The sequence below is a fragment of the Hypanus sabinus genome, chromosome 12 (genome assembly GCF_030144855.1).
Source record: "Hypanus sabinus isolate sHypSab1 chromosome 12, sHypSab1.hap1, whole genome shotgun sequence".
Lineage (NCBI taxonomy): Eukaryota > Metazoa > Chordata > Chondrichthyes > Myliobatiformes > Dasyatidae > Hypanus > Hypanus sabinus.
Genome location: NC_082717.1, coordinates 99,129,010 through 99,144,292, shown reverse-complemented (window position 1 = coordinate 99,144,292; position 15,283 = coordinate 99,129,010). Strand labels below are relative to the sequence as shown.

Genomic DNA, 15,283 nt, shown 5'->3' with positions numbered 1-15,283 from the left:
TACATTTGGAAGTACATTGCCTTTCATTTATTGCTATTTGGCCTGAACCTTGAAATGACTGACTTGGAATATTTCTATCAAGGATTGTAGCAGCAAAAATGCAGCTCAACACTGCCCTCTTAAGGCCAATCAGAAATGGATTCTGTCTGAATTTTAAAAAAGTTAATTCCACTGTCCATGCTTGCTATTTTTTCCTCAGTCAATTCATACTGAATTGCCAAAAATGTAGTTTTAAAATATAAATAGATGAAGTAATTAAATAAACTAGATGCTTAAAGGCTAAACTGTATATTTATAAATGTTGCAGATGGTTCAGATTCCAGAGATAAGCCAAAACTCTATCGTTTACAGCTGAATGTTACTGATGTTGGAACTGAAAAGTCAGACGAGAACTCCATACAAGTAAGAATGAGTTTTCTGTATCTTTTGAAATAAAAGCAGCTTAAGGAAGACCTGAGGTCAGCATTTTTAAATAGACTTCATTTGGAACTGGGATATTCTAGCAGTGGAGGCAGTCAAAAAGAGATTCAGTATGCTATTTCATGGTGTGAGAGATTTGTCCTATTATAAGTAGCTAAGAGAACTGGATTTGTGCTCATAGTAGCTTGGAGGAATGCAGGTGATCTTATTGAGACATAAGGTTCTAAGAGGAATATGATGAGATGTTCCCATATTAGAATTTCAAGTGAGGAATATAGTTTCAAGATGCAGTCAACAGAAACTATTGGATCATTCAGAAAACAATACCATTAGCCATTGCAGCCTGGAAGGTAGCGAGCTGGTGGTGATTGACATTTTTCAGGGTCATCTGATCACAACCAGAGTGCAGATGACATGAACCTTGTTGGTCTGGATTGTATGGAAAGTTGTCATAGGTAGGTCACAATGGGACGAACACAGGATGCAGAGTTGAGCTGGGAAGTGGCAGATGAAATTGAATCCAGAAATGAGTGAAGTGATACACTTTGGAAGATCAAGGTTAAAGACGAAGTACAGGGTTAATGGCAGGATTCTTAGCAATGTTGAGTTACAGAGGTATCTTGGCACCCACGTCCATAGATTCCTTGTAGTTGCCAATCAGGTTGATAGTGTTTAGAGGCATATGTTGAGTTGCCCTTCTTGGTTGGAGGATTGAGTTCAAGAGCCGTAAGGGTAATTTTTCAGCTCTCAAAAATCTGGGTTAGACCACATGGAGTAATGGAGTAATGTGTTCATTTCTGGTCGTCCTCTTATAGGAAGGATGTGGAAGTTTCAGCATGTGTGCAGAGGAGATATGCAAGATGCTGCTTGGACTAGAGAGCATTTCTTCTGAAGGTGGGATGAGTGAGATAGGGCTTTCCTCTCTGGAGCAAATGAGGATGAGAGGTGATTTGATAGAAGTGTACAAAATGATAAGAACCATAGATAGAGTAGATAGCCAGACATTTTTACACGGTGAATAATTGGCTGATATGAGCGGCATAATTTTAAGGTGTTTGAAGGAAAATATAGGGGTATGTCAGAGGTAAGTTTCTTTTTTGCATTGTGATGTTAGAGTAAGATTTATATGCACTTGGAAAGGCATGGCCCAGTTTGGGACAGTCAGCATGACTTTGTGCGGAGCAGGTCATAACCTTAAAAATGACTACTTTGAGGAGATAACAGGTGCTTGAAGCGGCTAAGGCAATAGACATGATCTACATCGATTCTACTAAGGCATTTGATAAGGTTCTGCAAGGTAGGTAAAGGTGCATGAGAGCCAGAGTGAATTACAAGTTTGAATTTGCCCAGAGAAGACAGTGTAGAAGTGTAAGGATATTTTTCTGAGAAGAGTCCATGACCAGTGGTGTTCCACAAAGATCAGTGCTGGGACCCCTGAATAGCAGTGAATTAAATGAAAATATAGCAAATTTGCAGATTAGTGCAGTTGTGGATAGGGACAGTGGCTGCCCCTATCACGTCCTTGGGTTGTGTTGGAATACTGTGTTAATGCAAGCAACACATTTCACTGTATATTTAAATATACTTGTGATAATTTAATCTGAAACATCAAAGAATACCACTTAGTGATCTGGGCAGTGAAATACCGGATGGCATTTAATCTGGCAAGTCTGAGATGTTGTTCTTTGGGAGGTCAGATAAAAACTCTGTATATAGTTATTGGTAGATAAGTTGAGTGAAAGAGGCTACACAAGTGCAAAAGGAGTGTTGAGGATATGTAATTGTAAGGAAGTTGTGCTGCAGCAATCGTTGGACAAACTTGCGGTATTGGTCGTCCCATTGAACGATGTGGAGATTGTAGAAAGAGTGCAGAAGAGGTTTACAAGCATGTAGCCTGGATTAGAGAATATAACTACAAGGAAAGGTGAACAAACTTAAATTGTTCTCCCTGTAGTGTCAGGCTGAGAGGAGATATGAAAAACATTTTTAAAGCTTAGAGGCATAGATAGGGTAGACCATCTTTTCCCCAGATGTCAAATGGCAGAGGGCATTTTTAAGGTTAGAGGGGTGACTTTTAAAGGAGACATGCTGTCTGGAATTGATTACAAAGGGTAGTAGAAAAATCGGGCAGTTTGGTGGAGTTTGAGGCTTTTAGATGTTAATATGAAGAGAGTGGAGGGATATGGATGATATGCAGGCAAAGGACTTTTAGTATAAATTGGTGTCATGATTGACACAATGTGGGCTGAATGGCCTGTCCGGTGCAGGTGCTATGTTAGAACTGATGTCGATCAGCTATGATAATATTGAATAATGGGACAGGTTTAATATGGTTTTCTGGTTGTGTTTTATGTTCTTGGGATAGATAATGATCTACTGTTGGATTTCAAAACAGAGGCTTTCCATTAAAATACTGTTAAATTTCTTTCCCAGTTTTGCTCTTTTGAGAGAATAGCTTGTTGGAGATTGGACGTACAAAACAAATTCAACCATTTTATTTGTTATGAATGAAATTCTGCAACAGTATTGTCATGTTGCTATATACAGTATAGTTATTGCTTCTGAATGCATTTCATAATTATATTTTAAACATTTCAAATAAAATAGTGATTTTGCTATATTTTTAATGGTAGATTTGTGATAAGCATTTAATTTTTTGGCATTTACAACAGCATTAATTAAAATTTGCTTTGTAGCTCTTTGGTCCGGGAATTCAGCCTCATCATTGCGATCTTACAAATATGGATGGAATAGTAACAGTTACTCCTCGCAGTTTTGATGCAGAAACCTATGTTGATGGCCAGCATATTACTGAGACTGTCATGTTGCAGAGTGGTATGAATATTCAGTTTGGGTCATCACATGTGTTCAAGTTCGTGGATCCTAGTCAGAATCATATGGCCAAGAAACCTGTGGAGGCTGGACCTATGGTCAAGGGTCAGAAAATTAAATCTGGGTATGTTACTTTTACGTGCAGCATGTGTGACCTGTGCTTTTTGTGAAGCTGTTAAAATCTAATATAAGTAATTTTAATTACACAATTAATGTTAAAATGTTAAATCTTTAAAATGTATTAAATAGGTTTGACTAGAGTGTTTTTCTGTATCAGAGCTAAGTAATATGCAGATAGAATGTCACTCTAAAAGCTTCTCTATTTTTACTTAAAAATTAAAACTTAAAAGGGAGATAGTTTTTTGTAGGTCAAGTCTTTTGACTGATAATGGTCCTCTTATTCCAGTCTTGTTGATTCTTAATTGAAATTTGAAATGTTCGCCTGGCATCTGAGTATGTTACATGACTGTTAATTACTGAGGGATGTTTGTCTGTCTGTCCAACAGCTGCTATTCCAATGGAAAGCAGATTTTCAAATGATTTTGTGCATTCTGATCTTGGGAATGGGGCAGCTTGAAAGAAATTCTAGGGAAAACCTATTACCTTATAGATGCTGATTGAGCTTGTGCATGATATTCTCTGGAAAAAGTTAATATTCATTGGATTTGAAAGCGTTTGGCATCTAATGGTTAGTATTGTGGAATGTGTGTGCATCTAATACACCATACTAAGGTTACAGGCCATTTGGATGCAGCATAGTATATGACTCATGAAAGAAAAAACATGCAGTTTTTTATACTATCTCTTCAGAGTTTGATTTTGCCATTCAGCATGACCTCAAGCAAGTTTTGAGAACATTTCTAACTATCCAGCACACCTTAAATAATTTGAGACCTGTTCATTCCTTTTTTTGGTATAGTGGCCAAAAATCAGGTTTTGAGGATTACATGAACTTTTGGTCAAAGGATTCAACAGGCATATTGTTGCTACCGCTAGGGGGTGTAAAAGTCAGTTTCTTGATGTGAATTTCTTGAAATGACCTGCTTAAATAGGACTAGTGGCATTTCTTTTAAGCATGCCAGTCATTTGCTTTTGATACCTGTAACTGCACAAACACAACATTTATTGCAATTGCAAATACCTACTGTTAAAGCCAAACTATTATTTCTCTAGAGGCTTCTCAGAATTGACACTATTTCTTTGGAGTTTATATTTTTTTAAAACTGTGAACTACCATTATAATTCTCACTAATTTGGTTAAATTTTGTCATTGCATACTGTGCACATAGAATGCATGGTATTTGACATGTGGTCTTCATACATCTCCAGATCAGAATTTCATTCAATCAGTGTGCACTTAAAATGACAATTAGCATTTTTTTGTAACTGTTCCTTTTCTCCACACCATTTACTTTTTTGTAAGTTTGTGTAGCTTTTGAGGGCAATCAACACAAATTGCATCTCCTTCATGACTGCTACACTTATACACTTGCTGCCTGGACTTCAGTGTTACATTTTCTCTCCCATGTATTTGAATTTCCTAACTAAACTATTTCAGTGCACTATATTAGTTGTTAAATATGGTTGAGCTTATCAAAATGGTGAAAGTAACTTGCTGATATCATGAGAATATGTGAATTGCCATTATACATTCAGTGGCCACTTTATTGGGTACACCTGTATGCCTGCTTATTAAAGCAAATATCAACCAGCCCATCAAATGGCAGCAATTCAGTGTATAAGAGTGCAAGCATGGCCAAGAGGTTCAGTTGTTTAGATCAAATCTCAATGGGGAAGAAATGTGAACTAAGTGATTGACCGTGGAATTGTTGCCAGATGGGGTGTTTTAATTATCTCAGAAACTGCTGATCTGGGATTTTCACATACAACAGTTTCTAGAATTGTTAATGAGGCCAGACTGGTTCAAGGTGGTGGGCAAGAAGGCAAAGATAATTTTTAACAACTGTGATGTGCAGAAGAACATTTTCTGAATGTATAAGATGTTGAACCTTGAAATGAATGGGTTACAGAAACAGAACACCATGAACCTAGGCTCATTGGCCACTTTATTAGGCACAGGAAGTATCTAATGAAGTGGCCATCAAGTGTAAATTTGGCCAGTCTGGTTAGTGGTGACCTCTGAACTCAATATGAGTTGTTTCAGTGTTAGAATGTTGACAGTGCAGGTTTTTGGATAAGATATTAAACTAAGGCCTTGTTTGTCCTTTCTACATATAAGATGCCTTGCTATTTTTATAAGGAGTTTATTGAGCTATATGTGTCTCTCAGTTGCCATCATTAATAAGCAATGAGGCATTATTGCATTTTAATTTATGGGTGCTTCCAGTGCCAGAGTTTGCTGCCAGGACTTGTGACACATTCAATTTATGCTAATCTGAACTTGGGGAACAATTTCAATGCAAGCCTTTTCTCCTTCTTTGTCTAATCACATAAAAACTTCCTCCTTTAAATTTATACTGGAGTTTTCCTAGCTTTCCCCCAAGTGCACTTCAATAGTTCTTTGCTCTCACCTCACACAAAATTTGAGTCTTTATTTTCCCCTAATGAGTATATTGTTGATAACTTGTATTTATAGAATTTGTAGACCCTTGCTTTTATCCCATGCCTTATACAAAGTTAAATGCGGTTTTTTTTGTACTGAGGTAAGCATCAAGCAAAATTTTAAGTCTTTTGTGGTTGCTTGGTTTTTTATGCCCTGTACCCAATCTGTTCCAATGGATCAAGTTATTTCACTGTGGCAGCATGAGCTAATCAAAAGACTGGATGTTGTCATTGGGCAGTTTTGCAGTAGTGACTTTTTCTGAGACTTACAAATAGTATAGTGTATGTATTCGTTAGTTTGGATGAAGTGTTACTGAGTGAAATGGAAACAGATTTTGGACAGATGAAAGCTTTTAATGGTCTACTCACATCCTCATTTTGCTCATCTTGTGTTTGGCTAGTAATTGTGTGAATATTTACAAAGATATGAAAGGCAGTTCGCGTGAAAACATTACACGGAACAAGAAAAATGAAGGTGGAGGAAGCAAATAGATGCAATTCATTGAAATCCCCTCAATCTTTTTTGATTTTCGTAATGATTTCATTGCTTATAAACCATTGAATTTAGTAAACCAAATCTCTAACAAAGACTGTTTATTTAAAATGTAGAAAATAATTTGTGTAATCCCACTTATTTATGTAGTCTGTTACTTAATCTTGTAGTAGTTTGTGTAGAGTGAGTTACAATCAACTATAATTAGAAAAATGTCACAATAGAGAATTAAATTTGACGAATGTTTCTAAATCTCAATGGCTATCATTTATAGGCAAGGGTCCAGAAGTGTCCAGGAAACTACGTTTGATATTGATGGAGACATTCACAGTGGTATAGGATTACCTATAAGCAAGGTATTTTAACTTTTTTATTTTTGGAATTAAAATTAATGTTTAATGATTGAATTGTAGTAAAAGTGAATAATGAACAGATTAATAAAAGAAAATTGGTCATGAAAATTTTCTGAACAATACAAAGGAAACAAAGTAGGTATTAAACCCCTTGAGTGTTTGCTGAATATTAAATAATGAATGATCTGGGGTGTAACTGTGGAATTCCATGGTGTTCAATATTCCTACAGCTATTTGTTAACAAAACTTTATCAGAATCAGTTTTGAAATTAACCAATGTTCTATATTGCCTTTTGTAAAAGTTCCCATATCCTGTTGCGTACTCCTATAAGGTCTAGCTTTGACTCTTGCCATGAACCTAGATTTCCCAACAGCGGAAATTCTTTCCATTCACTAAACCTATTACTTAAAATACTGAAAGCAGTGATTTAATCACTCACTGTTCTACATAATAGAAAACCAGCGTTATGTATGTAAAGTTTTTCCTCGTACTCCTGGAATTCAAGTATCAATCCCAGTAAAATCCTAAAGCAATAAGTCCTCTGGCTTGAATATGTTCCTTCATTTGTAATGTCTTGAAGTGCTTTGAAGATTCTTGGTACTTCATCTCCAAGGTTTTCAACTTTTGTACCCCTTTCATTCTAACTCTGTAATGAAATACAAATATTTGTTTGCCTTTATGATATTTCATTAACTTATTCAGATTTTTAATGAATTACGTATAAAGTCCTAAATGCACTTTTGAATTGACTCAGCCTATTTGCTTCCATGAGCAACTTTAGCCAATGACTTCTCTTGAAGGATATTATCAAATATCTTCTGCAAGTTCAATTTATTCCTCATTTGCTATCATCCCTGCTTTAGAGCTGAACAAGCTTTTGCCTTCATGTTGATGAGGTCATTCATAGCCACTTCTGACGCTTCCAACAGGATGCCACCAAAGTGCTCTGCATTTTCTTTTTTTTTGTTGCCTTGTTGCCTTTGATACCATGCAATATCTTTAAACCATTTGGTAATTTATTTTCTTGCCTTGTATCCTATTACAGATCTTTTGTTCTCTTTTTGCCTCTATACTATTTATATTTCTGAAATTTTAAAACATTAAAATCTCTGCAGGTGCTGCTTTACTTGCTGAATATTTCTAGCATTTTCTGTTTTTGACTTGTGATTATGAGCATGTTCACTGTTTTATTTTTGACACTTGATTCCAGTAGTCAATTTATTGCAGATTTTGATCTGATATTGAATGCAGTAGCCTGGTGATTGATTGTTTTAAATACTATTATGCTTTTTCAATACCAGTTTTCTAATAGATTTTCTAATACCAGGATTGGTATCCAAAAGATAACATTTAACAATGCAACACTCATGCAAGAGTGCTTGAGAACTATAGGTTGAATGCACTGTGTAAGTGTCCAAATCCAATACTGTCCAGGTTCTGAGTCAAGGTGGACACAAAGTACTGTAAAGTAAATCTCTGGCACGAAAGTTGAGCTTTGAAGAAACTGGGAAAATTAGCTTTTTATATATATGTATGTGTATATATATATATATATAAAAGAGTACAGGCGATGTTTCAGGCTGAGACCCTTCAGCAGGACGGGAGGAAAAAAGATGAGTAGATTTAAAAGGTTGGGGGGAGGGGAGGAAAAACATAAGATGATAGATGAAACCGGCAGGGGTGAAGTAAGGAGCTGGGAAGTTGATTTTTTAAAAAAAGATACAGTGCTGGAGAAGGGGGAAATCTAACAGAGGACAGAAGGCCATGGAAGAAAGGAAAGTGGGGAGAAACACCAGAGGGAGGCTATGGGCAGGCATGGAGATGAGGTGAGAGAGGGAAAAGGGGATGGGGAATGGTGAAGGCAGGAGGTGGGGGTAGGTATTACCAGAAGTACACCTCCGCATGCAGCGCATGATTCTCTGCAACTTCCGCCGTCTCCACCACGATCCCACCACCAAGCAGATCTTTCCCTCCCCTCCACTTTCTGTTTTCTGCAGGGATCACTCCATTCAGCTCTCCCCACTGATCTCCCTCATGGCATTTATCCTTGCAGGCGGGACAAGTGCTACACCTGCCCTTACACCACCTCTCTCACTACCATTCAGGGCCCCAAATGGTCCTTCCATGTGAGGCGACACTTCATCTGTGTACTGTATCCGTGCTCCAGGTGTGGCCTCCTGTATATCGAAGAGATCTATCAATCTGGCGCAGATTGATAGACCACTTCGTGGAGCACCTATGCCTTGTCCTCCAAAAAAAAAGCAGGATCTCCCAGTGGCCATCCATTTTAATTCCACTTCCCATTCCCATTCTAACATGTCTTTCCATGACTTTCTCTACTGTTGCAGTGAGGCCACATTCAGGTTGGAGGAATAACACCTTTTATTCTGTCTGAGTAGCCTCCAACATAATAGTGTGAACATCAGTATCTCGAACTTCTGTTGGTGTTTCTCCCCCCCCCCACCCCCACTTCACCATTCCTCATCCCCTTGTCCTCCTCTCACCTTATCTCCTTGCCTGCCCATTGCCTCCCTCTGGTGCTCTTCCACCTCCCCCCACCTTTCTTCCATGGCCTTCTGCCTGTTAGATTTCCCCCTTCTCTAGCCCTATACCTCTTTCACCAATCAATTTCCCAGCTCTGTATTTCAACCCTCTTCCTCCCCGTTTCACCTATCACCTTGTGTTACTCTCTCCCCAGAAGGGTCTTGGCCCAAAATATCGCCTGTACTCTTTCCATAGATGCTGCCTGGCCTGCTGAGTTCCTCCATCATTTTGTGTGTGTTGTTTGGATTTCTGGCATCGGCAGATTTAATCCTGTTTGTGATATGATAAAAGAGAAGTGGATTTGGGATTCTTTGTGATTCTTGAGAGCAGGAAAACAGAACAAAGTTTTTTTTTAATGGGGTGTTGTCAGAAACTTCCTTGGAATGGATACTGAAAGCTACAGCCCCCAAATCATTGAGAAGAAACCAGGGGAATGGGCGGGAAGGGAATTTAAAATATATTTGGAATTTGCAGCTAATTCTGTGTTAATTTCTGATTGTAGAAGATCCTGATAGCTGCCCTCAGTCAAGTTTCATATGACCTCAACTGAATTTTCAGTACACACTTTCTCAGTTTATTTTAGAATTAAGTCTTCAGTGTGTCCCATTACGGATATTTTGGGAATGGTACTCTTGAAAGATTGTGCCTGAATAGTTCACATGTTTTAGTGTAAGTTTTCCTTCCTTTTTCAACAGGTTTTAATTGAGTGAACTAAATTTTCTACTGTGTTGTATTGAATTGATTGTTCACAATGAATACAAATATGTTAAATTAAAAAGTTGTTAAAATTATATGGTTGGAATGCTAAAAATCATTTTCGGCTATTAAACTGTAGCATACTTTGCAGGGGATTTTTTGGAAGTGATTTAGAGCTACAGCATGTTAATGTACCCTTCCAATCCAATGAGACCACACCACCCAGTTGTAGCCATGTGACCAATTAATCTACTTGCCCGTATCCCTTTGGAAAGTGGGAGGAAATTGACGCAGCCTAAGGAAACCCACGGGGTTGTGGGGAGAGCCTAGAAGCTCCTTATAGACAGCTGTGATAGTGTTATATTAACAATATTATGCCACCTCCTAAACAACAAGCATGGGGGAGGGAGCAAATAGATTTTCAAATTATTTGATTAAAGGATCTTATAACTAAGAAGAATAAATGAGGAATTCCATTCAAGTTGTGCATTTAGAAACAATACATTGAGAGACAAGATGCACTGTTTTTAATTATACAACAATAAATTTATTCACAAAGTTGTTATCGCAACCCATTATTGCAAAGTCTTTAGGATCAAAGATCCTAAAAACACTAATTGATAATTTTATTGCAGTTGTACCAATACACACCATCCTAACTATAGATTGATCTGATTTCTCTGAGTAGGCCTGTCTCACTGCCCTCCCATTTCCCCATTTTGCCATCATATCATTTGGAAATCATGTGATTTACTAGCCCAGATAGTCCTGGAGCTGCTCAGTAAGGCAGGTTGTTAAGCAATGCAGCTGTCATGGGAGCAGTTCAAAGCAACCACCTTTGCTGCCTGTCATTGTTTTCACTACCTCTGCATATCCTTGAAGTATTTAAAACACAAAAATCAACTAAAACTTTGAATACAAAACGTTCCAACTAAATTGTGCGCTAATGAATTAAAATGGACATATTGTCTTGCTATTTATTTCTTCTCCATAGCCCTTCAACCTTTCAGTATGCAGGCTTGTGAATTATGCGTCAAGTCATGCCTGACACATGATCTAAGAGCAGTTGCCCAGTGTAAAAATTAGAGACTTATTTTACTTGCTTGTTTCGTCAGCAGACAATATGTAGAGCATAGCTAAGAAAATTTCACAGGACAGTAAGTTAGTTTGGCATTTCATTGGTGTCTGGTAACCTCCTATAACATGTGCAGTCATGTCAAAGTTTCTTTAGTGTCAAGTTGGTGAGATGGTGTGGTATTCTTTAGTCTTGGACTGCATTTTGTTTATCAAATTGTGCATACAGTACCTCAAGTTGTTATCCAATCTATTCTTTTAAAAATCATTAAGTTTTGTGGGCCTCACCATTATTTCAGGACATTCGACTTGCCTGACAGGTGTGAGGTGTTGCATTTTGGAATATCAAATGTAAGAGGAAAGCATACAGTTAAAATGGCAGGACATTTAGGAGAATTGATGTAGAGGGATCTTGGGATACAAATGCATAGCAGCCTGGAAGTGGAAGCATACTATAGATAGCATCATAAAGGCGGCTTATGCCATGCTTGTCTTTACTACTCAGGACATTGAGTATAGAAGTTGGTGTGTCATGTTGAAGCCAGATAAAATTTTGGTTAAGCCATTATTGAAATATTGTGGTCAGTTCTGAGCTCCATGTTATAGTAAGGATGTGGAGGCTTTGGAGAGGATGCAAAAGAGATTATCGGGATGTAGTCTGATTGGAGTATATTAGCTATAAGGAGGTTGGACAAACTAACATTGCTTTCTTGAGTGCATTGAAGGCTGTGGGGTGATGACGATAATGATGTCGACTCAGGCCTGAGAGGCCAGCGTCGGGCATTTTCATGCCTTACAAGGTGCGGAACGAAAGACTGTGTGGAGTGCCACTCCTCACACAGACATTTTGCAGTATTTTTCTTTATTTTATGAGGTCGAGTTGCGAGCTCAACACTCAACCCGGCATGGATGGAAAGCATACTCGGGAACGGCCTGACTGGATTCGAACCCAAGAACCTCCGTTCTGGAGTCTGGTGCTGATGTCACTGCACCACCAGGTGTGGGGTGACATGATTAAAAATGTATAAAATTCTGAAAGGCACTATGGGGGTAAATGAAATATTTTTCTTCAGGGTGGAAATGTCAAATACTAGACAAGGTGGGTTTAAAATGAGAGACAGAAAGTTTAAAGGAAATTTACAAAGCAGGGTTTTCATTAACAGAATGGTAGGTACATGGAAGGGCCCACCAGAGATCATATCTGTTAGTGGTGATGGCAGATATGATAGCGATGTTTAAGAGGCATGTGGCAGGCAGGGAAAAGAGGACTATAGACCATGTGCAGGAAGATAGGATTAGTTTAAATAGACATTGTGAAGGGCAGTCCTGGGCTGTACTGTTCTATGTATGTTCTATAACATGATCCTTTCAAAGATTTTGGAATATATGGAGTACTGTATTCTTGCAGTTTTCTAGCGTGCACATTTCTTCAAACCCTTACACTGTGAATGTTTTGTTTTTCTTAGAGTACAGAAAGATTGGATACTGATACCTCTACTTCAAATGATCGCAATGTGGTGAAACCGATGATCAGAGTGGAGCAGCAAGACAGCTACAAGCAGGAGATGAGGCAAGGCTCAATCTCTATAATCATTCAGATTTTTGCTGCGTTTTAAAAATCTTCCTGAATCTTGGTGGACATATTCAACGTCTTGTCACTAGAACATTGTTTATACTAGCACAAATAATTCTACAAGTTTCTACTCAATATGGAGATAATTTAAATTCTACCAAGCAGCAAAATCTAATTGAAATAACTCCAGCAGTTCAAATTTAAAGTTTTAGATTTGATAATGTTAATTGTTCTGATTGTGGTCTCCTCTTCAGCAATACTCCAATGCCTGCTAAAGTATTCTTCAGGCTGAAGGATGACTGACAAAAGTCTTGTTTGCTCTGAGTTAGCTAATGAGGCCACTGTAGGAACTGCACAGTTTTGGGGCAACACTAATTTAGAAATCGGATAGGTGAGAAATTTCCATGGCTGCTTGCTCCTTATACTAAAGTTCTTGATGAATGGATTGAGATTTATGACACCAGCCAAGATGTTCCTCTTCCACTTTGTACAGTCACGGGCAGACATTCCCAGGACCGACATTTCTCTAAGGAGGCTTGGAGTGTACAATTGAATCTTTTCCTCTTTCTAATTTGTAATGCAATGACAGAGCTCAAGGTAGTGCATCTATTTGGGTACATGAGTGCTGTGATCTAGCTGACATAACCGAGGAGCCAGGGCCTCATGAGAGAATACTGATATTAGTTTAACTGACCTGAGGAATTTGGAAGAGCTTGGAAAGGGAGCATTGGTGGTATTTTGATAGTGCTATGTGAAGTTATTGCTATGGATCCTTCAGGCCTCAGAAGCACATAGAAGGTCAGGAATCATTCTTGTCCTGTAAACCCTGAGTTTTGTGCCAGGTCTAACCATCAAATACCATTTTTCTCAGTTGACTGAAGTCCGTGCTAGAAGCATTGGTGAGTTTCATTATCGATGTCCTCTGGGATATGGAAACTAGTTCACATTTTGCTGTGAATCTTAATGCTAGAGAGCAGTGGGGACAAAATAGTAGAGCCTTGCGAGTGTTGAATGTATTGCTAATTGTGGTTCAGTGGAAGGGTTTTCTTTGTGTTAGTACTTAGTCAACATTCACAAGCGTAGTTTTATTTATGTTCTGCAGCTTAATATCTACAATTCATGTGTCCTTAGTTCTGGAGTTCAAATGCCGTAGGTCCTCGGACAAAATAACTAATTCTGCAGGCTTTTGACAGCAGATTGCTGGCCTAAAGAACAGATGGTGGGGGGAAGAACACAGGCTAGCCAGCAACTAATAATCCCATAGTATGCACAGGTTCTTCTACACTGCTATAGATATGTGAGGCTCAAACACGTGAGGCACTATCCCATTGAACCAAGAGCAGACAAGGCCATAGTGTAGGACTTTCTGAATAAAACATGCGAGAGTAGTTTCATGTGCTTAGCAAAATTCGCAGTCCTTTATTTCCATTACGAACATAACGAGCAGTTGCCTTACACTGACGTCATTACATCAGCATCTCTAAAAGTGAACTCAACTCAATGACGGTGTTAGTGAATTAAGCAGAATAATTTCTATTATGAATAATATGTATTATCTGTAACTCATTAAATTACCCTATACATGCCCCCCTCCCCAAGAATTCACCAAAACTAGCACTGAGTTTGTCTGGACCTCATATGAGCCATCCAGCTCAGGTCCTATGTTCTTTGGTTGGAGTAATAGCTGGTGCCTCTGGCTTGTGCAGGAGTCTGCTGAAAGGCACATGCTCACGTTGTGATGCAGGGGTATGGTAGTGGAATCATCCAGGTCTCGGTGGACCAGTTTAAGGCCTACTACAGAAATACATTCAGGTTTGCCCTTCTTATCTACAATAAAAATCTTTTTGTCCGTTCAAAAACACGGAAATGGGTGAAATTGCTCACACAGATCACTGGACCTTGAGTGATGTAATGCAATTTAACACTGAGATCCTGGGCCATTGCAGCCCAGAGGGCTGACATGAATTGGGATAGCGGTTGGAAGAGATATCGGTCGGGGTGCTGAATCGAGCGACCCAGGTGTTCATGAACACCCAAGCCACATCTGCAGATGTCATCTACACTAGAGGGACAGCCTCTGACCACCTGGTAGTACAGCCTATCATGGTAAGGAGATGTGAGAAACTGCAGGGGAAGGGGTAGAGAGAGGAGAGGACCAACCAGGTCCACATTGACATGTTCAGACTATCTCTGAGACTTTGAAAGGTGCTGATGGTGCTCAAACATGAAGGTTAATTTTAAACTTCTGACACACAACACAGGCTGCACTCCAGTACGACTCATCCTTCTTGAGGCCATACCATGCAAACTTTAAAGCAGCAGGTTTTTGTGAAGCCTTCCGGCCTGAATGGGAGAGGCTGTAAGTGGCTTTAAAAGCAGTACTCCTAGTTAGCAGGGACTATGGGGCAAGGTCGACTAATTGAGACATCTCACAGGAGATAAACTCCTGCATCCCTGAACTTGATGTTCACCAACTGCAGGCCCAGGTCTGGACCTTTGGGTTGGTAGCTTGGTCACTTGTCATGCTGACGTAGTCAACCCTGATATGTATGGCATCAATGGCAAGCTGTGAGAGGCAATCAGCCACTGCATTATTTTCCCCTTCTATATGCTTTATGTTAGTCATGAATTCTAAAATGTAAGCCAAGTGGCATTGCTGCCATGCAGACTAAGGATCTGATGCTTTGGCTATCGCGTGCACTAGGAGTAGTGGCCAACGAATGCTGTGAAATTCC

General features: G+C 38.9%; 1 protein-coding gene across 4 annotated transcripts in view; it reads left to right on the top strand.

Annotated features, from left to right (window-relative positions):
- The window catches only part of afdna (afadin, adherens junction formation factor a), a 234,439-nt gene that overhangs the window by 106,872 nt on the left and 112,284 nt on the right, over positions 1-15,283 (top strand). For all 4 annotated transcript variants that reach the window (XM_059986542.1, XM_059986541.1, XM_059986540.1 and 1 more), the window contains exons 9-12: positions 308-402; positions 3,117-3,376; positions 6,582-6,663; positions 12,442-12,545. In XM_059986542.1, the coding sequence (XP_059842525.1) occupies positions 308-402; positions 3,117-3,376; positions 6,582-6,663; positions 12,442-12,545 (541 nt within the window). The remainder of the gene's footprint in view (positions 1-307; positions 403-3,116; positions 3,377-6,581; positions 6,664-12,441; positions 12,546-15,283) is intronic.